This window comes from Poecilia reticulata, chromosome 12, assembly GCF_904066995.2.
Source record: "Poecilia reticulata chromosome 12, P_reticulata-male-v2, whole genome shotgun sequence".
Lineage (NCBI taxonomy): Eukaryota > Metazoa > Chordata > Actinopteri > Cyprinodontiformes > Poeciliidae > Poecilia > Poecilia reticulata.
This window is the reverse complement of record NC_088841.1, coordinates 19,035,322-19,056,795: the sequence shown is the minus strand read 5'-3', so window position 1 is coordinate 19,056,795 and position 21,474 is coordinate 19,035,322. Positions and strand designations below refer to the sequence as shown.

At 37.3% G+C, this 21,474-nt stretch overlaps 1 protein-coding gene across 1 annotated transcript in view; it reads left to right on the top strand.

The window, feature by feature from the left end:
• Positions 1–21,474, top strand: part of LOC103473902 (matrix metalloproteinase-17-like) — an 80,095-nt gene that overhangs the window by 16,597 nt on the left and 42,024 nt on the right. Inside the window, exons 2-3 of the mRNA XM_081613511.1 lie at positions 14,740–14,872; positions 14,976–15,108. Coding sequence (XP_081469637.1) covers positions 14,740–14,872; positions 14,976–15,108 — 266 coding nt within the window. The remainder of the gene's footprint in view (positions 1–14,739; positions 14,873–14,975; positions 15,109–21,474) is intronic.

Here is a 21,474-nt window from a genome sequence, read left to right as displayed (position 1 = left end):
ACACATGTCCAAACAGGCAAACAAGGACTGATTTCCTTCCAAAGTGTCCAGGATCCAAGCACTCACAGATTCACCAGCATGGAAATTGGGTGTTAGAATAGGCAAGTCCATGAAAATGTATTACATTCTGTCGACGAGGCAGACTTGTGTCACACTATATGCACATTGTGTCTGCAAAAAAGATAGAGTGATGGGTTCTCAAGTGGATGGTTCATGCACCATCTGCTTGCAAAGCAGTTCAGTGGAACATCATGGAATCCCAATTTATGACATTATTACTTCATTAAATTATGTTTCCTGTTCACTGCATGCATACAATTAGTGAAAAAAGATAAAATTGTAACTCACTCTAAGTGTAGATTAGGTAGATTTGCTGATAAAATGTTGAAAAATAACCAAATTAAGCTTCAGTTTGTTTCACTGAACACATTTCATATTGATGAGTTTTATCTTTTGTTATTATCTGTTTGTAATTGATCTAAAGGATTAAATTAAGGCTAAAAACTACATGATTAAAAAAAAAAACATATCCATGATATGAAACTGTTCCAAGGAAAATGCTTGGGAAGAGAAAACACATGCACTCCTACTAATGCTTATGTGTATTCTTTTTCACACCCACTTCTTAGGGAGGCTTTGTCACATACATTTTAGGCAGAGGTGGTGTTATGTGCCTGATCCAACGCAGACACTTTGCAAATGCTTTATTACAAAGCATGTAAAGTGGAAGAGGTAGATCTAATTATATAACAATTCATTGTTTCCTGAATCTTTATGTTTTGCAAAAATGAATCCAGGGATTTTTTTAAAAACAATTGTACTATAGCAAGAGGATGCTGCAGTTCTGAGTGGAGCTAAAATCAGTGTTTTGTGGAAAGAAATGCATGTAATATGTATTCTAGTAGTAAGAACACTGTGTCAAAATTCAAGAGAAAACTTTGAAAAATGTATATGTTGCACACCTAATGATTAGTCAGTGTGTTTTTCGCAGGGTCTTTATTTGTTGAACACTGTTGAGAGACAGTGAGCGCCTCCGCTGACCAGCCGTTACTGTGCTACATTTGCCGTTGGCCCTCCTCACAAACAAATATGTACAATATAAGTCGAACAATTGCTCACTCAAAACTTCCACACAAATATCTCGCCACTCCACTACTCCAGCTCACTTCCCCCACAAATAGCAGCGCTAATTGATATTTACCTGTTGATAGACAACAGCGACAGTGAGCGCCTCCGCTGACCAGCCGTTACTGTGCTACATTTGCCGTTGGCCCGCTGAATCAGGAGGGCTCACTGTGCTCTATGTGCCCACTAGTGGCGAACTGCTGCAACTGCAGTCCAATGCATCTCCCAGCTCGAGCAGAAGCGCAGCTTAAGAGTACAGTCAACATCTTTAAAGAAAGTAAGACAAACAGAAGTATTTAAACAAAGTAAGAAAAGGGAGGGGGTACAGTCATCTCTAATGTAATTTCACCTATCTGTCATGGACATTAGATTTTTAATTTTTTTTTTTTAAGGGAAGGCATTTTAGGTTATAATTTTGACAGTGTAGTTATTGCATTTTTCTGCAATTTCAAAATGTTACCGCACTATTTTAAGAAAACCTCTTCCGTGCTGTTCTCTGCATCTGCATTTATTGTTGAGGTTACATCAACCAAACACCATCTCTTAATTTTGATTCATAGATTCACATAATTAGAGTTAGAGAACATGCTTGCTTGACAATCACTGATTTTCAGAACCATTTAACTGAACACACGTTAAAGACGGAATCATGTTTAGGTGTTTCTAAAATGGCAGATAATACGAAGGTTGTTGCAGTTTGTGAAGCAACACTGATGGTAGCTGGTTATATTGGTTTTGGAAGCTACAGTAAATCCTAGGAGTTGGTATGCTTTTCTTCTTTAGTGTTTCTTTAAAAAAAGTTTTGTTTCAAACCACCAACATCCTCAGAGTAATAATTTGTGCTCCTGTGGCAGCTCCGTTTTCCACCACTGGACAAAAAAAAAAAAAAAAACTCAAACAGCAGGCCAAAACGTTTGTAATTTGATCTTGCTGTTCCAGCTGATGGTAATTCACACCATCCAATGGAGGAACAGGGACACGCTATCCTAAAAAAAATAACAGAAAATGCTTTACTACTGCGCAGACAGAGGAAAGTTTGGAGTTTTTGTCTTTTACAGTCTGATGGCTTGAAGTAGCAAGTGGGTGCAGTAGAGCATTACTTTACGCTCCATACAACCAGAGAAAACCCCACGCTGTCTCTTCTATCTTTTTGCTATGAATTTAAACCACAGAAATGGTTTGACAGAATCTGGAAACTGTCTCAATTTTTTTTTTCTTTTGTTTTCTGGTACATTAGAAATTCTCAAGTCCTTAATTAGCTTGAAATCAACCTCAAACGGGGTTTATTTATCCCATAAAAAAAAGATGCATTTCTCTGTAATTGTAAAGTGAGTCAGAAAGTTGCTCTGTTTTTGAGACAAGAACATTAAGACCTGAAATAAATGAGTCCAGATTTTTCTTCAGTTTTTTTTGTTTTGTTTTTTTTTTTTTTTAGGCAGCAGCGAGTTCATGTTTGGTTGCTTGCCCTTGAAAGTAAGACTCAGTGACCAGATCAATGGTCATCATGATCTAAACTATTACTGTCTCACTGATCCAGTTGCACTGGCAGCAGCTGTTGACCCGAATGTAGGCTGATACAAAACCCCATTTATTTTCTTTCTGTCAGTAGCCCGGCACATAGGGAAGCTAATTAAAATGATAAACAAAACAAGGATCAGTGATAAATGATTAATGCGTGTCAGTGATTTTTAATGCCAAACTTCAAGAAAAAGGCCCAGACTGATTCTTGCGCTTCTTCCATCTGACATTCCTGCCTCAATTTTTCTCTTCCATTAAATTTGTCATTCTGACTGCATGTCATCCCCAATTTCTCTCACTTTCTCCCCCCTGCCACTCTCTGTCTTTGAACTTATCTGCTTGTACAAATGAGACTAAATCCTTCACTTCTTCATTAAACTGTTTACATTTCATACCATCGGATTGCTTTCAAGATCTTCTCAGTCAAACGCACTTGAGGAGGCTTTCGTTCCTTGGATCCTCCCTCGTCTCAGTGTGGTACATAGAGTAAACTCTCTCCTGGGGTATTCGCTGGTGATATAATACAGGAAGTTCTCTCAGCTGCCTTAAATGATGACAGCATCTTTGAATCTGCTGCGAGGCTCATGGATGTTCTGATAGAAGCTGCTTGAAAGAAATGATCTCGGTGGAGAGCAGCATCTAACGTCTGGGGTTGCTTGATGTGAGGCATTTACATCTATGTGATAGGCGTTTTCTGTCTGACTCACCCGGTATGTCTTTTAGTTAAAGATTGTGTTAAATAAAAGATAAGATTAGGATGTGTGTGCAGTTTAAGCTGCTACTAATCAAAAATCAATCTGGGCTCTTTTTTTTTTTTTTTTTGCTTGAAGTTTGTCTGATTTTCTTTTATTCTTATCTTCATTCTGAGCTCCAACATTCCACATTGTAATGTTTGCTTAGTTCCAATATTGACATACAAAACTGCGACATGGACATCAGAATGTGTTGTCACGATGTGGAGTTTGATAGGGATTGTTTTAAAGTGCAAAATGGAAAGCAGAAGAACAAAAACTGCACCTGTCAGCACTCGTCAGTTATTCAAAATCAATTAGGCTGGTTGATTGTGCGTAATGTTTTTCAAATTAGCTATTATTCTGATTACAGGAGTCAGTTGTTTCCAGTTCAAATATTGACGCTTGTAGTGGTATGCACAAGTTTGTAAAATAAAAACTTTCCTGCACTGAATTTCCAAATCAACTCAGAGGCGTGAGAATCTGGGGCTCTAAGCAGATACAGGAATCTGATAACTTCCACTGAAGTTCCACTGAAGCCTACAGCTTAGTCACTATAATATCATTACTTTATTCCAGTCTCTAGTCCAAATAAACTTGCAGAGTTTCTGAGAGCATTGTGGGACTTCAGTCATCGAGTCAAATTGTGTTTAGTGGATCTGGAAAAGGCTTTGCGACTGTCCCCCACAGAGCACACTGTGGCTGTTCAGTTGGCGCAATGCTGTGGTTTATTTTAGGGGGCTGTCCTTTACTTGTAAAACAGGTGGTTTGAGCACCATGAGCTCCTCTACATCTGAGCTCATGGTGCTCACTTGGTGGATGGGGACCAACCCTAAGGGATTGGTCCCTAAGGGTTGGAGGCAGTTTCTTCCTCAAGCAGAAGAGTTCTAGCATTGTGGGGTCCTGTTCTCAAGCGGTGGTAGGATGGAGGTTGTCTCTTTCCTGTGGTATGGTCCATGCAGGCTGTGAAAGATTTTCTGATCTTTCACAGTAAAAGATCAGAAATGACTTTTACAGACTTGCTAACTGCTACCTGTAAGAAACCATGCTAATGGTGAAATACAGCAGGTTCAGATTGCTTTGACATGTGGGTAGCTCTTTACAGTACTAAAAGTGGCATTAATTAATAGACCTAAATATGGTGAATATGGCTCTGACTTTTTCAACAAAAAAAAACCTTTTCTTCTTCTGCCTCATGTAGCTTCTTAACCTTTTAAAAGACCAAGAGGTGGCTCACAGATCTGACCTCACTCTTGAGGTATTAAAGAACAACAAAACCCCATAATGGAGTGTGCTACTTTGTGACCCTTGGAGAGTCAGCGAGGTCTCGGGGTTAAATGCCTCCCAGAGAGTCATTTCCTGTCACGATGGAAAAGATGTGGGAACTCGGCAGCTGTTCATCAGGGCTAAACAGGGAGGTATTGTGAGATGATAGAGATCACACACATGTATGTAAATCCAGTTGGAAGTTGATGTGGCGATGTGAATCGTCTCATAGCTCATTAAGTGAGTTTCTGTCGACTGACAGCCTTATGACACATAGACAACCAACGGAAATGATGCCACGGGTCAAATATTGTTAAAAGTGACGCTTTGTGAAGGATCCTGCTATAGAATACTGATGTATTACAAATTGGATGATGTTACAGGATGTTTTTGAAAGAAGGATCCTAGAATAAGGATCTTTGTAGACTTGCTAACAAATCATCTTGTATTTTTATTAGCTGTTCAAATACAAAAAAACCCCACATAATTTGTGACTAGTCAAGATTGAAGAGATGTTCAGTGTATGTCTAAATACAAGAGATCCTTCAATGCAAATCTTTAAAACAAAACATATAATTTTATCTTATTTAGCAAATAAAAAAAACATTTTCCATACAACTACAGAAAAAAAATGTTAATATTAATGTATTTCTAAAATATTATTTTGAAATTTTAACATTTAAGCAGAGAAAATGTATAGTATTTTTTTTTGTTTTATTATAGCCCATATGGGCTATTAGCAATGGAGGGAATGTTAAGTGGTTTTGTAAAGCCTGGGACTAATCTATATAGGAATAACTGGACTGCTTTTGTATATATACAGGTGTGGGCAACATTGATACTTGCAGCTTATTTTCTTTAGTTCGGCTGTTGCTAAGGTTTCAGTTATAGTCAATAAAGGATGGGGGAATGTTTATATGGCTAGAGAGAACTAGAAGTTAAAAAAGTTTTAGAAAAGTTTATCCAGATGCAGGGACACTGAACTACCTGAAGAACAAGAGAATGACTAACACAATTTATTGTGTTCACTGGATTTGGCAAAAAAAACAACAAAAAAAAAAACATGCCCTACATTTAACATTTGGTTAAGTGCAGTGTGCTCTTTTATTACAAGTACCACTTCAGTAGAAAATAAGTAGAGTGTTTTGTTATGAAAAAAACTAATTCAATGTGCACTTTAAGTGTTGTTTTATGAGTAGCTGAAGGATACGATTGTATTGTACATCCCATGTGTATTAAAGTAAACAGAAATCCTAAGTGGCAAAGGATTTAGTTTTTTATCAGCAGTAAACATTAAAATCCAAAATGGTTGCCCCACTTTCAAAACGTTACAGAAATAAAATGTTTATTAATGATTTTTTTCAGCTTGAATTTCCCCAAGTCATTTACTGTAGTTTAATGGACATGTTGCTACAGCGTTTAATTGTATATAATACGGAGAACTGCAATGAGCCTCTTCAATAATTAGCAAATATTTAGTTGGTTTTGACTGAAATTAATGTTATTGTGATGTAGAAATTTGTGTAGCCTTAATGTTATTCTTAGTTCAACATCTGAGAGAACCAATTTGGTTCTCTTTTCAGAATAGATCAAACTTTTTGGGAGTACCATTAAAGTTAGTCCAAGTACTATGAACAGTACTTGGACCCACCATTTGAAAACACTGGCCTTGGTGTATTTATGAAATATAGCATTGTAAATGCTATATTTCATAAATACTTTATTCAGCACTTAATTCTGTTGTAATTCAGTATAATCAGAAAACCCATTAGTCACATCCAGATCACCGGCTTTTTCTTGGTCGTCTTTCTTCGAATTTCCTTTATTACTTCACTTCCTCCTGATTGAATACAACAAAATGCAAACACACACACATCATTAATAACTAACGCATGAGCAGTTCATTAATATTTCATTCACGCACGACGCTTGATTTTTCTTTTTCAGCCCCCTTCTCTTTACCGAAATGAACAAGCATCTCGGTTGTAGGCAGAGAATGAGCAGTTGTCTCACTTTGTTTTCTCTGTTCACAGCTATTTAATTAGGGTAAGTCTGGGTCATTTTTCTGTGCCAGACAGCCCTGCCTCCCATCTCCAACAGGTCCTAAAAAGGAATACTATAAATACACCACATCATAATGTCTTATCAATAACTTATCTAGGGAGAGTATATATCATCACCACTGACATCAGGAAATATGTCGTCCCACTTGTTCTGAATATTAAAACAATCCTCAAGCATTGTAAGAAACTCTGTCTCCTTGTACCTTTGCTCTGTAACTGGCTACTTAAATTAGCGGCATTTTCTCTGTTCAGATCCCCTCTAACAGCAGATCACGGGGACAAGTCTTCAGGAATGTTGAGGTAAATTGTTATTTACATGTACAGTCTGTTGCGCAGCTGTCAGGTCCTTTAATATTTGCTTCGTGCTTCAATTATATCATTATCTGTATGCCGGTGAAAGGCAAGATATGTGAGAAGTGTCTGAATATGGTCATATAATTTGAGATTGCAATTTACTGGGCGGCTTGTGTAACATGAAGCAAGTCTGATCTGTCAAAATACATTATTATGAGATGTTGGACTGAAATATATAAGGATATTAAACTGGGCAACCACACACCTAAGATGTACTTTCTTCAATCCAGGCAATACATTTGTTTTTTGTTATATTTACTCCTACATTGGCTTATTTTTGCATTTAAAGTTTAATTTAGAAAAAGTACATCTTCAGTTCACTCAGGTGATTTATAATGTGGTACATATTCATACGGTTGTCAAGTGAAAAGAAATAAGCCGTACAGACTATTTTTATTTGGATCCTGTTTATTTTTGAGGTGAAACAGTTTGACAAACATTTGAGAAAAAAAAATGTTTTTAGCACTTCTGCATTTGCTTTTTGCTTCAGTCTCTGAAGAATGGTGATTTCTTCATACATCTATAGTATGGATAGCTACAGTATGTACTATTTTTATTAGAAATATTTGTTTTTTACATATTTCTTAAAACTGTTATCAGAGACATATTGCTGTGAGCACTGCCCTGTGGCTGTAGCCACAATCTTTGAAATGGTCAAAACAAGGGTTTGTCCAGTCTGAATTTTCAAGCTCTCAGACATGTCAGCATATTGATGTAGTTGTGAACCAATTTATTTGAATTGAAAAAAGTTTGGTCACTTTACAAAATATTGCAATTTCATGAAGTGGGAATGAGATATTTTTTTCCAAAACCTTTAAGAAATTAGATTTATTTTTTGCATCCTACCACTACTTCCTAAAGGTTTTCACAGTATCTTAGCTGTTTGCAGGACTGTAAAACATTTGGTGTTCTTCCGGTTACCTGGTGGAATTACTTTCCCTTAGCTGATCACAGCCCTGCCTGCTGCAATGACCACTGGCACCACTGAGGCCTTGATTTTCTACAACTTCGCTGTTGGATCTTTGAGCCTGAGGTATTTGTTAAGCCTCTTGTGTTTCTTCTTCTGGGTGCAGTGATCACTTTTTATTGTCAGGTCAATCTCTGCAGTCAGTTTGTCATTGACCTGTTGGTTTCTCATCAGCAGTTTGGTTCTGGTTGGGCCTTAGGATTCCAGCCCTCCTTCACCTTTTGGAAATATGTCCTTTGAATTCTAGCCACTGGTTTATAATGCTCTGAGTAGAGCAGCAGAGTACACCGAGTTGCAATTATCATCACAATCTTATTATGTCAAATACTGCATTTGCTAAGTACTTCTTGGTTGCAGTAATTGGTAGGCTAAAATATTTCAGATGCCATTCAAGTTCAGTTTGTGAAAAAGCATTTCTGGTTAATTGGACAGATTCTCATTGCTTTTCCTGCCTACACCTAATCTAGATTGTATTGGTGAAAATCCAGGCGCGTGACAGGGGCATTGTGATGATGGCAAACAATGAAAGGAAGGAGGAAAAAATAGAGATAATTACAATATATGTTATTGTCACAATGTTCAACAATACTATCACAGTTTCATGCTTTTATAGCATTCTGAAGATGCAGTTCTGTGCATACTTTTGTCAATCTGCATGGTACAACCTGGTAATATGTAATATGGGTAATATGTCTCCAGGCTGCATCTTGGGTCTTTTCTGATGTGACACAGCCAGCTCTCTTCTAGTCTTGTCTTACAATGATTAGTGCCCATGTCTTGTCCTCTTGTCTAGGTTTCTTTTCCATTGAGTCTGGTGTCTCCATGTAGGTCATTTCAGCAGCTGCTCAGTGACAAATCAAGGCTAATCCCTTCATGATGGTTCCTTCTCTTCTACCACTTCTATGGTTTGTTTTTGCTGCCTGAGACATAAAACCCATCAATCCTCCTGATTGCCTACTGCCATAGGTTGCTGGACTTTGGGTAGAAGGAATTGTGCATTCTGAGGGGCTTTCTTGTCTTGATATTAGTGACTCCTACCTTCTTCCTTTGCTTGAAGGACTGACAGGACATGACTGATTGTAGCTGGTTCCTAGTATCCCCCTTTAGCATTTTCCTCACTGTTTGTAGATACTTGTTTTTCTCACAGTTCTTGTGGCTTCGTTTTGGTTATCAATTCCCTTTGGGTCCCTAGAGATTTATTGCTGTCCCCTACATCTGCAGTTTCTCTTCTGGAAATTCAGAAGCTTCGTTTTTGATTACTGCCTTTTTCTTTTGTGTACCATTAAGACACCCTCCGAATTACACTGTGGTTTCACTGCTCTACATTCAAGTGATATGAATCGGTGAACTGATGTCTTACTCATGCCCCAGTGTGTTAACTGAGAAGCTGTTGAATATGAATAACAAATTGCTTTTCAGATAATCTGGTGAAATGAATACCCAAGGTCAGAGTACTTTATCTCATTACACCAAAAATCCATTACATAAAGACCCGGGGCTTGTTTCTCAACTGTAACAGCTGTAGTGTCACCTTTTGTTTTTCATTTTAGTTTGGATTTTGAAGACAAAACCATGTGCTCTTTAGGGATTGTAGAAATGTATGCATATGTAACTAAAACTTTATTTTAGTATGTTGAGATTTTTAAACTGATTGGAGGAAATTAATTTAAAAAAAGTCATCCACCCTCTGATTAGCCTTTTCTATCTTAAGCTACCTTAAATTGGTGCTCAGTGCTTAATGCATGTTGTACCAGCTTAAAGGACCACAGGGAATCGCAATTTTCTGTCTCATAAAGTCTATAGAAATTTAAAAACAGTCTTCCCACTGGCAGTGATTAAATGTGGTTTTGATTGATTTCATACAGCTAAGAAAAGCTTCTAGAGAAACTGACTGTAGTTCAGAATGTCATCAAAAATATCCTGAATTTTGCATGAGTTACTATATGGTTAATGAAAGTAATGTTGGATAAATTTGATTTGTTTTTACCGTATGCAAGTTATTTTATAATAACTGTCTTGGCCTAAAAGCAGCATAAATGCTGGGTAAATATGAATCAAACCTGCTTAATCATATCATACAGTCTGAATAACTATTTAAGTGGGTGTCTCTTTACGAGGTGAAGACTAGATAACGAGGTGACTCTTGGAATGTTTGAGTCTCTTTGAAAAGTTTAAATATCAGCTTGTACCGTTTTTGGATGTCTTGGTGCAAAATTTAATTCCACAAACCTCCATGTCCCACCTCAAAACAATGTTTATGTTAATTAAATTTGTTAAATTTAAGGGCTATTGTTATACAAATTTGGCAAAAAGAAATCTAATTATAACCATAAACCATTGCTCAAGAACTTACATTCTGGTCTACAAGTAAGTTCACGATTTCATGCAGGTTTTGCCCTTTCCCCATCTCATTAGAAAGTCCTACTGAAGCTGCTGGCACAGCAAGGCTTTTGCCTCAAAGTGGAAACAGTGCATTTAAGTCTTCTGTTAATACACATATTATAATGCTCAGAACTGAGGACCCGAAATTTCAGTCAGACACAACGTAAAAATTAATAAGTTCTTTATTGAGGATCAGGGTATGGGACAGGCAACCATGAGCAATGGAACAGGAACCTCTGAGGACAGAGAAACAGGTTAGAGGGTTGTATTCTAGGAGGGGAAGGCCAAAAGTTGAATAGAAAAAACAAAAAAAATCACTAACTTTTTGTGTTGTGGGGGATGAGGGGTCCAGGTAGCACAGTGGTAGTGACAAGTGGCACACCCAGGGATGGACAGAGCTAGGAGGGCAAGGGGTTGGGGCAGGCAGGACAAAGCAAAACTTATCTGAGGGTCAGGCGAAGAGCAGTGGTCAGGGCACGGAAAAAGGGTCCAACACTTGCAGGCAATATCAGGCAGACAAAATCCAAGGGCGAGGCAGGAGGCAGAGGTCAAAAGGCAGAAACGGGGTCGAGACCAGAAAACAGAAGCCAGTGAAGAATCCGACGTGGGCAAGACAAGGCAGGAAAATCCAAGGGACAAAAATGTGTTCGAGATCGTGGTCAGGTCAGAAAGAAATGCTGGATATCTACTCACTCAGAGGCTTTCAAAAATCTGGCACAGTCTGCTTGCCTGAGAGCTGAATATAACTGCTGGTGAACAGGTGGAAGACATGAGCCTGATTGTGCTCCAGCGCAGCAGCATGCAGGTGAACCAGATGAGCTTGATGAGAGGAGTACTGAGGAGAGAAACATAGCAGGCAGACGGGCCAGAAACATGACACATATGGATGGTGCCTCAGACTTTATTTAAAAACAAGAAAAAGAAAATATAGAGTCAGAAGCAAAGTCATATGAAGGCCATTAAGATATTTATTTATTTATTTATTTTTTAGCTAATCAGTAAAATATTTAATTTTTATGGCTGCAGAGAGAGACTTTATGCCAATGTCAGCATGTGCAGAGATGGAACTAATCAAATAACAATCCAAGTTAAAGAGGCGTGCAGAGCATACCGAGAAGCTGCCTGGGAAACTGTTTTGAACGTCTTAAACAATGGCAAAACAAAACTGGAATTTTGTTTTGCCACTTGAGTATGTTGTGAAGGACTACACTAACTAGACTACACTAGCAGACATGACTAAAGGGTTTTCAGTGTAATTAGACTTGAATCTGTTTACATAATATTGTTTTAATGCACTGATTGACCTATTCCTATGTGACAGAATATGACTTGGTTTAGTTTTTCCTGTAAAGTTGTGAATTAGTCCAAATAAACATGGATGGAATGAAAGAGAAAAGCACTTATTCATCAACAGTCATTAAAATTCACATTCTCTCTTTCAATTTAGTTCAAGATCGACCAGACAGACACCTTGTAGTGTCAACAATGAAACCACTGAAGTTATAAAACGTTAAATGTAGTATACCACATCTAAACATTAGGACTTATTTGGTTCGTAAATTTTTAGAGGCCTTTGGAATCAAATGAGAAATACATTGTCATCCGGTTCAGCACCATGGCAGGTTTAGCCAAAATGTTATTTTTCTATATTGATTCCCTGACTCATAAAGATCAACACACGTCTGTCCTGTTTGTATGGCATGTACTCTTATCTTTTCTATTTTAAAATTTTTTTCAAGGTGGCATTTTGCTACTGTAGACAAATTTGTTACACAACATTACCGGAAGGCTAATAAACAGCCAGTGCTTTGTTATTATCTATATGTTTAACCATATAGGCTAAAAGTGGCTCAAAATTAGAAGAAAATAAGGAAAATACTTTTTACTGTTTCTTTAGTAGTTTCTCTAACGAAATACATTAACACTGTACTTCTGTTTTGACTCAAATAACTAGATGTAGATGTTGGAGTTTAGATACAATAAACCCCCACCTATTCATAATTCACATATTTGCATATTTTTTTCTGTAGAACAGAACTCCAAATTGTTTGTGAAAATGCTTCTGGTTTTAGAGCGTCTGAAAAGCGACCATAGTGCTCATTGTGAGAGGAAATACAGAGAGATATCTAAAATGCTTCTGGTCTCAATGGCACATATGGAACATGAATGATTTATGACACTTTTAATTTCGCAAACTGTCAATTCATAGAGCCCTTTCAGCTCATGTTCGCTCACCTCCCCCATTTGACTTTCACATTATATTATTTCCAGAAACTTTGGTTTGTCAGCTTCTGCAGTGTTAGAGAGGGTTCAGTTCAGTTCCTGTGTCGATTCTTACAAGCCCCTTTGGACAGACGGTGAAGCAAAGCATGAAGAGGTAAAAACTTGGCAGAGTAGTACTTCTGTAAATCTGAAGTCATTGGGTAAATGGGATTTTCCCAGCATTGTCATTAGGCCCCCCCAGAGGGGGGTGCCTTGCTATCGATCTGTGTCACTCACCTCCAATGAGTGCTGATCAAAAACCTATTTAAAATCTGCCTTTTCTGATTAGCTGTCAGATCATGACGATGGAGGAGGAGGGCAATTTAATGGAGCAGAGACAAATAAAGGTAAGAGGAAAAGAAAGAGAAGCTGCGAAAATGGAGACAATAGCAGTGAGAGAGGAGAATGAAACTTACCTCCCATACCTCCATCTTATGAGTTCCAGACCGATTGATTGTATTGTCATTTTGCCCTTTAGACATTATGCCTCTTAGGCATGGCAGTATAAATTTCTTATTTAAAATTTAAGATTTGCTGTGATCATTTTTCAACCTTGCTACTTTATATGTGTGCATGAAACAACTTATATTGGCTGTATCTCTAGTATGCTTTCATATGAAATCAAACAACTTATTGGTGAAGAGAAACAAATACAAAATATTGGCGTGCACTTAAACAACAAATGCATTTTTTAAAAAGTTTTCTATTCAATTATGTTCATGCATATTTACAACATGCAAAGTCAAAAATAAATGTGGTGTTTATATGTATGTATGTTACAACAAGCAATTGTCACTTCAAAATAGCAAAGTCTCCAGCTTGTGATTGGTTTGTTGATGAGGAGGACAAAATGTGTCAGAGAGCAGAAGTTGGAGAACTAACAGATTGGCACCCTTCCCAGGACTTGAAAAGGTTACATGATGAGGCTGTATTTTGCCAATTTGTTGAAGGACCTCTTGTGACAAAAAAAAGAAGAAACAAACAAACCAAACTGTTAAAATCAACTGCCTGAATTCTGACAGTATTTATGGAGATGCTTTACTCTCTGCTCTGCTACTGACCCACCTGTGCACCAATTTTCTTCCAAACTCATAATGTACGGAGGTAGCGTCTTGCTTTTCTACATATTATTAGCACATGCTTTATTCATGACAGATTAATTGCATAAGATAATACAGCTGTGATTTGTCATTTGATCATCTGTTATGGAATCAAATTAAATTACTCCATCTACGGTTAGTTTTCTGGTTTAGTGTTAAAAGTCACTTCAAGCTAGATGCCAAGCGATGCATATGGTGGCTAGAAGGAAAATTGGAGTAGAAATGTACAGTTTGTCATTCATTTGGTTTACACACAATGAAAAAAAATGTTTCTACTGCTGAGTATTGTGGGTAAAGTTGTGGGAGACACATTTGAAGAAATGAATTATTGATTCAACTAAATGAAGAAACTCATCAAATAACCAAACATCCTAAAACATCACATTGTCTTACCTGATTTCTGGGGAAAATACGCGTTTATTCCATTCCTTTATGTGTCCCCAAAGGGGGGTTATCCACTCAACTAGAATAAATACTGAGAGTATTTATTCTCAGTATGACAGAATTGATCGCTGTGGTCTCTAGTTGAATGTGCAATTTTATCATGTATATTTGATAAGGTCCCTTCTGTTTCAGAGGCATTGCTCCAAACAGTTTTTTGTGTCAGAAATGCATATTTCCGCTGAGTAGCAATCAAAAGGTGGAATGTTTGTTTCTTACTTTTAAGATTTTTTAAAGATTTTTTTGGCACAAAAACATGATAAAGTTTTTCCATCAAGTTCTAAAAAGTTATCTATATCTGCATATCAATTTAAACATGAATTGGGGTTTTTGAAAAGTAGTGGTGTGAATCTATGGTTGAGAAAGATTACACACGGATCCTGGGATCTTTATATATATACATACACATAGCGACACAGTATCCACAGACAGTAAAGCACAGGTGTCAGTATCCCAGCAGCTTTAGAGCTCTTTGAAATGCCTCAAATGAACTCCGCTGAACTTTGTATGCCTACTATTTTCATCTACAGGACTGGCTGAGTAAGTTTGGGTACCTCCCGCCGCCTGACCCAGTGACCGGACAGCTTCAGACAAAGGAGGCCTTGACCAAGGCTATTAAAGCCATGCAGAAGTTTGGAGGGCTCAAAGAGACTGGAGTTTTGGGTATGTTTTGCAAAATCTACCCATGTCTCAAATGTTACCTTGAAGTCGGTTCACCACCTTGCTACCAAAATCCAAACCTCATACTTCTTTCTATTCTTCGCAGACCAAGCCACGTTAGGGTTGATGAAAACACCGAGATGCTCCCTGCCAGACATGTCTCAGGCGGAGGTGACAACGCGCAGAAAACGAAGTCCAACTCCTCAGAACAAATGGAATAAGAGGCATCTTTCCTGGAGGTAAGGCACGACTGACCATCTCCATTCGACAATAACTCCATCTTACATTATTCAATTTATTCCCGGCTTTCCCTGGAATTGTGCCTGCATATATAGTGCAAACAGACATTTGTTATAAAGGAAGTATATCTAAATAAAAATAAAAGTAGTTCAATTGAAGCTTGCCAGCTTCAAAGTGTTTCCTTAGTGTATGTATCCTTAAAACAAAATCTAAGTAAAGGTACTTTATAACTCCGACATTCTGTCCAGAAAGATGTTAATAAAAAGGCAATGAGCATATCACCCCAGTAGGATACCTGTTTAAATTTCAGCATGAACCTCTCTCTCTTTGGATCAGCAAAGTACAGAAAGTCCATGAAAAGACTTGCAATAGTGTCATTTGATAAACTCACAGAATATTAAGTGGCAAGCTCATGCCAATGTTTTAATTAAAGGATTTCTTCTCTGAAGTCACTCCAGTTTATCTTGAATTTCTTTCTGTCTAAGAGGAAGTATAATGTAATTAAAACTAAACTCAGCCCTTCCTGCGGTGTCATTGAACTTTGTTCTAAAGAAAATTAAGCTTAGCTAAATTCACTTAAAGGAAAGTCTGCCTAAACTGCTTGATATGTGTGTCCAGAGCTATTATCTAAAAGATAAAATACTCTAGAGCAATCAGGATATCCCACCTGCAGAGACTAAGTGTAGAACAGTGCTTTGAGATTTTAAAACTTGTATGCATATTTATAATCACCCACAGGGGGACGTACCTCATCACATTCATCTTGCTCAGACCACGGGGCTAGGCAAGTTGATGGTTGCAGCTCAGATAGATTGCCAGTCAAATACACTTAAAGACAATCATGCAAACTCTCATTATGTTCAATTTAGTATCATCCGTAACTCTATTATCCCTATCGTTGGACTATGGGAGGAAACATGGCTATCAGGGAACCAACCTGCAGTTGTATTTCTTTTCTAAAGTGTTCCTAAAGTATTATTTGGAATGTAAACAGCGTCACGCAAACAGGCTGCTATGATTTAAACCCCAGTGCGCTCAGGGATGAGAGTTATGCAGTGACCTTTCAGGCAGTCTCAGCAGCCATTTTTTTCTGCTCCTTCATAGCGTCTGTTTTCTCACCTGCGCATTGCTGTTTGGCAGCTGATCAATAACAAATAACCCATATGACACCAGACTTACGGTGGGACATTCATCAAGAAGACTGCCCTTTAATAATATTAAAATCATCATCTGTGATTTTGAGAAATAGCATATTTAAATATATATATCTGCCTCGTATTAAAGCATTTGTATTATCTGATACAATTTTGTTTTCAATGGTTTTTGAGTATAGTAAGTCTTTAGTATTTTTACTTACTGTTTCCAACCAACAAGAATCTCATATTGCTCAATAAGAAGTGTTAACCATAGATGTTGATTGGAGTCTAAGTTACTTTAAGTTTTCTTTTTTTACGTCGCTGTTAATGGCAGATCTTCGTAAACCTAAGACTTACAAGCTGTTCATTCTGTATTTTATTGTGTAGGGCTGAGTGTAAAGACAGAAGATAAGCATTACCTTTAAGAAAGAGTATAGTCTATGTTTAGAAAAAAAGCTGTTCTGTTTCCTCTCAGAGACATCCAGACTAAAGTGCATAAAATTGTGTCAGCTTATGAAAAATATAGCAGGATATTTTGCCTTGAAACAGTAGAGGTAGAAAGTATCTCTTCAAGTCAATACATATGTAACATACACATGTGAATTGGGAAACAGGGAAATCCAAAATACACCTTCACAAATGAAGTATACATTCCCCTGTGCAGATGTGTGCTTTCCTCCTGGTGGACTTCAACTTTCATTTCCTCCTTTGTACTCCTGCCAATCATGCAGCTCTCCTGTCAGCGTGCTACACACTAAAATAAGACAGCCGGGTCTTCAGTCCGATGAAACGCCTTCATATTCACAGCAGTCGGATTTGTAAAAGTGAACAGAAGAACCGTTGTTGGTTATGTACCGGGCTCTAATCCGGAGAGATTTTCACGTGTGGCAGATTTGAAGAAAATCTTTTATATTCTGCTCACATTGGCCCAGCAGTTTTCTCTGTCTCCTCCCTTTGGTGTTAAGTGAATGTTGTTCCACTTGCATGCCCATCACCTCGCGGCCTGGTTTCATGATGCAACATTTAACAATACCTCTGCTTTATTACAATAAATGTGAAAGTAAAATCTAGGAATTGTGATAAAGTAAAGCTATGATTAACTATGAATGACTGAGATGTAACCTGACACAAATAATAAATGTTCTTGCGGTGATGCAACACTTCAGTGAGACCACAAAAAATAATAACTGTTTTTAATCGCCATAAAATAGATATTTTGGTTTTCAATCTTAATTTGTGTTAGAAAGTAATTTTCCATTGGCAAACTCAAGTGAGGGAACTGAAGAATGAGTTAATATGAAACAAAAAAACAACACTTTTATAATATTACCCTATATCTTAGCTCTAGATTTTAATGGAAAAATATGAACCCACATCAAAACATAACATTCTCTCCTGGGTGTATCTGTTCAACAAGTTCGTTCACATTTAGCTTAGCATATATTGTGTAAATGCCTAAAAAAAAACTAAAAGTAAGCAAGATATTAATTAATTCCAATTAATGTCTTGATTTAAAAAAATATAACATTGGTGTTGTAGTCAAAAAAGACCATTTTGTCCATGCCCCAAATGAAAAAAGCCTTTTCTGTAATCATAATAATGTAGTTGTTGCTGCAAAAGTTTAAAGAAAATCTAAAAGTAGCAGCTCATTAACAAGCTAACCTAACAACACTTCAGTCTAACTGACTGTACTAGCTGCCCTTTCACAATATTTAGGTGAAACCAAACTAGCATGTAAGCAGACTCCCAACTACATTCCACCTGTCCAATAAATCTGACAAGCTGGTAACAAGTTGAAAATAGATAACTCTGAAGAGCCCATACATCTGGCTAACATTAACTCCCTTGCCAGTAGCTAAAAGCAGAGTAGATGCAGATGGATGACTTAACTCCCTTAGACTTCTTTCTTTGTGCACTTTGCATAAAAAACGTACATATACGTATTTGCACATGACAATGTTTCTGCCTGTTGCTTTCTCGTCCATCTTACCTTCACATCCTTGATTTGTACGGGCACAAATGGCAGCGTTGACATTTTTAAACTATTGGTTGTCTGAGAAAAAAATTAAATAAATTAAGACCTGGACATTTGAAACTGACATAAGATCAAAGCTATCTGGTGTCAAGGTACCAAAACATCAAAAACAAACTCCACTCCTTCAGCATTCAAAATCATGGGGCTAATTGAATTAATATAATTGATATTCACAATTGTTCTGATTATTTATCAGTCCACTTATCCTCAATAGTCAGACAGAAAACTAATAAGGGTCACATGGCCAAGGTAAATTTGAAGAACTTCACCATACAAGGAGAGGTTCTTTAACTGATATTTCATTTTGAAACACTATTTTCATATAACATTTGGAATATAATGAAAACCAGAACATATATGTTTTTTATTTATTAATTTTTTTTACCAGTTAGCATAATAAACTGAATTTAAGCCCAAGGTAATGTATTGTCTGTCTGGAAAAAATATTTTTTTCCAGACAGGAAAGGGCTTTGATTTGAACTGCAATCTATTGGTACAAAATGGTTTTTATTACAAGAAGAAAATGGAGCTGGAAAAGTAATATGAAACAAAGTGTAAGCACGAAATGGCAGAACAAAGTGACCCACGGCCTATCCAGTTTTGTTCGGATATTACGATCTGCATAACATTGTAAAAATAGGAGTTGTAAACAACTTGTCTTTCACATGTACATTATGTCCGTCCTTGCAGATGCTGTCTTAAAATACATTTGCCCTGAATACTAATGCTTGAGAAGTTCTTCAGAATGCATTTAGAAATTTACTGAGGAAAGGATGGTGATTATTTTCAGCACATAATGTAAAGTGTTGCACATAATGGATTTACCTAATCAAACGGAAGTTTGAAGCATTATCTGCGTGTGTTTAATTAAAACAGCCCATTTACTTACAGTAGGAAGTACAGCATCGCCCACTCCCTCCTGATTCAGCTCGCCACAGCACAATTGACAAGAGCCTGATTGGCACTTCATGCTCTTCTCTGCTTGTTCTCACGTGTCATTCACATCATTACGCTCTGAAAATGTGGGAAAAGTTTGTGCTCAGAGGTTGTTATTTCACAGGAAGGAAGAAAGGGTAAATGGCTCAGTGGAGTAACTATTCATTTGGTGGATGTAAATTCAAACAATGTCTTTTTCTTAATCGAAATAAGTAAATTATTAAATTTTTTTCCTGATGGCGTCTGAGAGCTTTTGTGACGAGGCTGAGCCCTTAATCCCAATTTAACTCCACTCTGCCGTTTCCCTTTTTTTCCGCTTCTCCACAGTCTGTTTGGTCGAGTGTGTCGCTGACATTAAAAGCTGAGTGGTGTAATGGCTCACTGTTAGCCCATTACCTCATATTGTTGGGCCATTATCACAGCAGACAGCCTGGCAGTCATTAGCAGCTTGACTGATAACTCACACAGATAGGTGTAGCCAGCTGAGCGAAGAGGCACAATGAAGGGGTGGAGGATGAGAGAAGGTGGAGGGGGAAGGAGAGGGTTGGGGGGGCAGGGGGGGGCACGAGGAGGAAGCTGTCTAATTTAATTTATTTCCAAAATGTAATAAAATAGTTAAGTTTTACTTGTTATTTGGACTTCACATTCATCAAGACTCATCTCTCCATTGACTTACCTTCCTTTTCATCAAATAAATCAACTAAGTCCTAAAATGAACAGGAGGCTCAACGCACTTAATGACTAGAGATCTGCAGGTGGGAATCCAAATAGCTCTTTGCAAAGAACAGAGTATAATTATGATAATTTGATTTTACAAATGTTAGTCTGTGTTTTTTCCCCTTCGCTTCATACTCAATGGCAAACGTTCAAAAATATTTTAGCAATAAGGACTTACTTTAGGTTCGTATTAATATTATCCTGTAATACAATTTCAATTAGGAACCTCTGAGGAGCATGTCTGTTAAGCAACTGGTTTATTAATATGTTTTCTTTGTGTTGCTTTAGAACAAGCAGCATGATGGAAAAATGTACAATAGTTGGTCCAATAAGCTCTTGAAAACTACTTCAGAATTAAACAGTTTTATTATAATCATCATCACAAAACCTCATCTCAAGGCACTACAAGAAAAAAAAGTAATTTTAATCCAGACTTACATCAAATTAGTTTAAAACACCTACAACATAAAGCAAGGACTTGTTTTTTCCTATATTGCACTCCAGATTAAAACATTGGTTACCAGCCTCTGCTGAATAAACTAAATCATCTGAGCTCTGAGGCACAGGCTTCAAAATCCTGCCCGTCAGATTGACAGGTTAGTACTGGCAAACCCGTTCAAATATTGAAAAGCTATTTTCAATATTAATGAAGGGATGAGAAATCCTAACACAGTTATAAATATCATCAATACTAGATTCACTTAACGGAATAATGGAAAAGAAAAATGATATTTTTGTTCTTATAGTGACAACACCAAAACTTTAAGCTTTGAACCGTTTCTGCACGTTGCAGTCCTTCTTATCTATACCACTGATCGATGTGTGTCTTTTTCAGACGTTTTTCAATCTTTAGCCGAAGCAAAGCCCCTTCTCTCTCTTCTAACTGCTCATTTATCATTTCCCTGCCGTCACTTTAGGCCACTAACCTGTGAAATTGCTTGGTAGAGCCTTAAGTATAATCATGCTGTCATCTCATTAGAAACTTGTCAAAAATATATATTATTTTCATATTTTAAATCACCGTCACAGAGCTGGTGAGGAAAGAATGGAAGATAGACAGACAACAAGGAGACAAAAAAGGCAAGCAATATATATATATATATATATATATATATATATATATATATATATATATATATATTTTTTTTTTTTTTTAGCAGTAGCAGAGATTTCAGCACAGCCTTTTAATAAAACGTCTTTTATCTTCAGCCTGATTGACGCGGCTTGTGAATGTGTTTGCAAGAGTACCAGCAGCAGTTTTCAGTGCTGTCTTACGTTTGTCTTACGTGCGTGTATAAATGCATACGAGCATGCATGACCGTTATCATTTGACCACTCCGTTTGTCAGGTTATGTCTGCAAAACGATAGAAAAGGATGAAATGAGATGATGGGGTCCCTCAGCCTCTGTACTTGTGTGCACTTTTTATCATCACTTCTGAATGTCTGTGGAGTAGTGAAGCCACAGGAGGCAGGAACCTGCAGAGGAGATGAAGGCAGGGGACAGCAAAAAGTCTTACAAGGTTTTTTTTTTTTTTTTTTT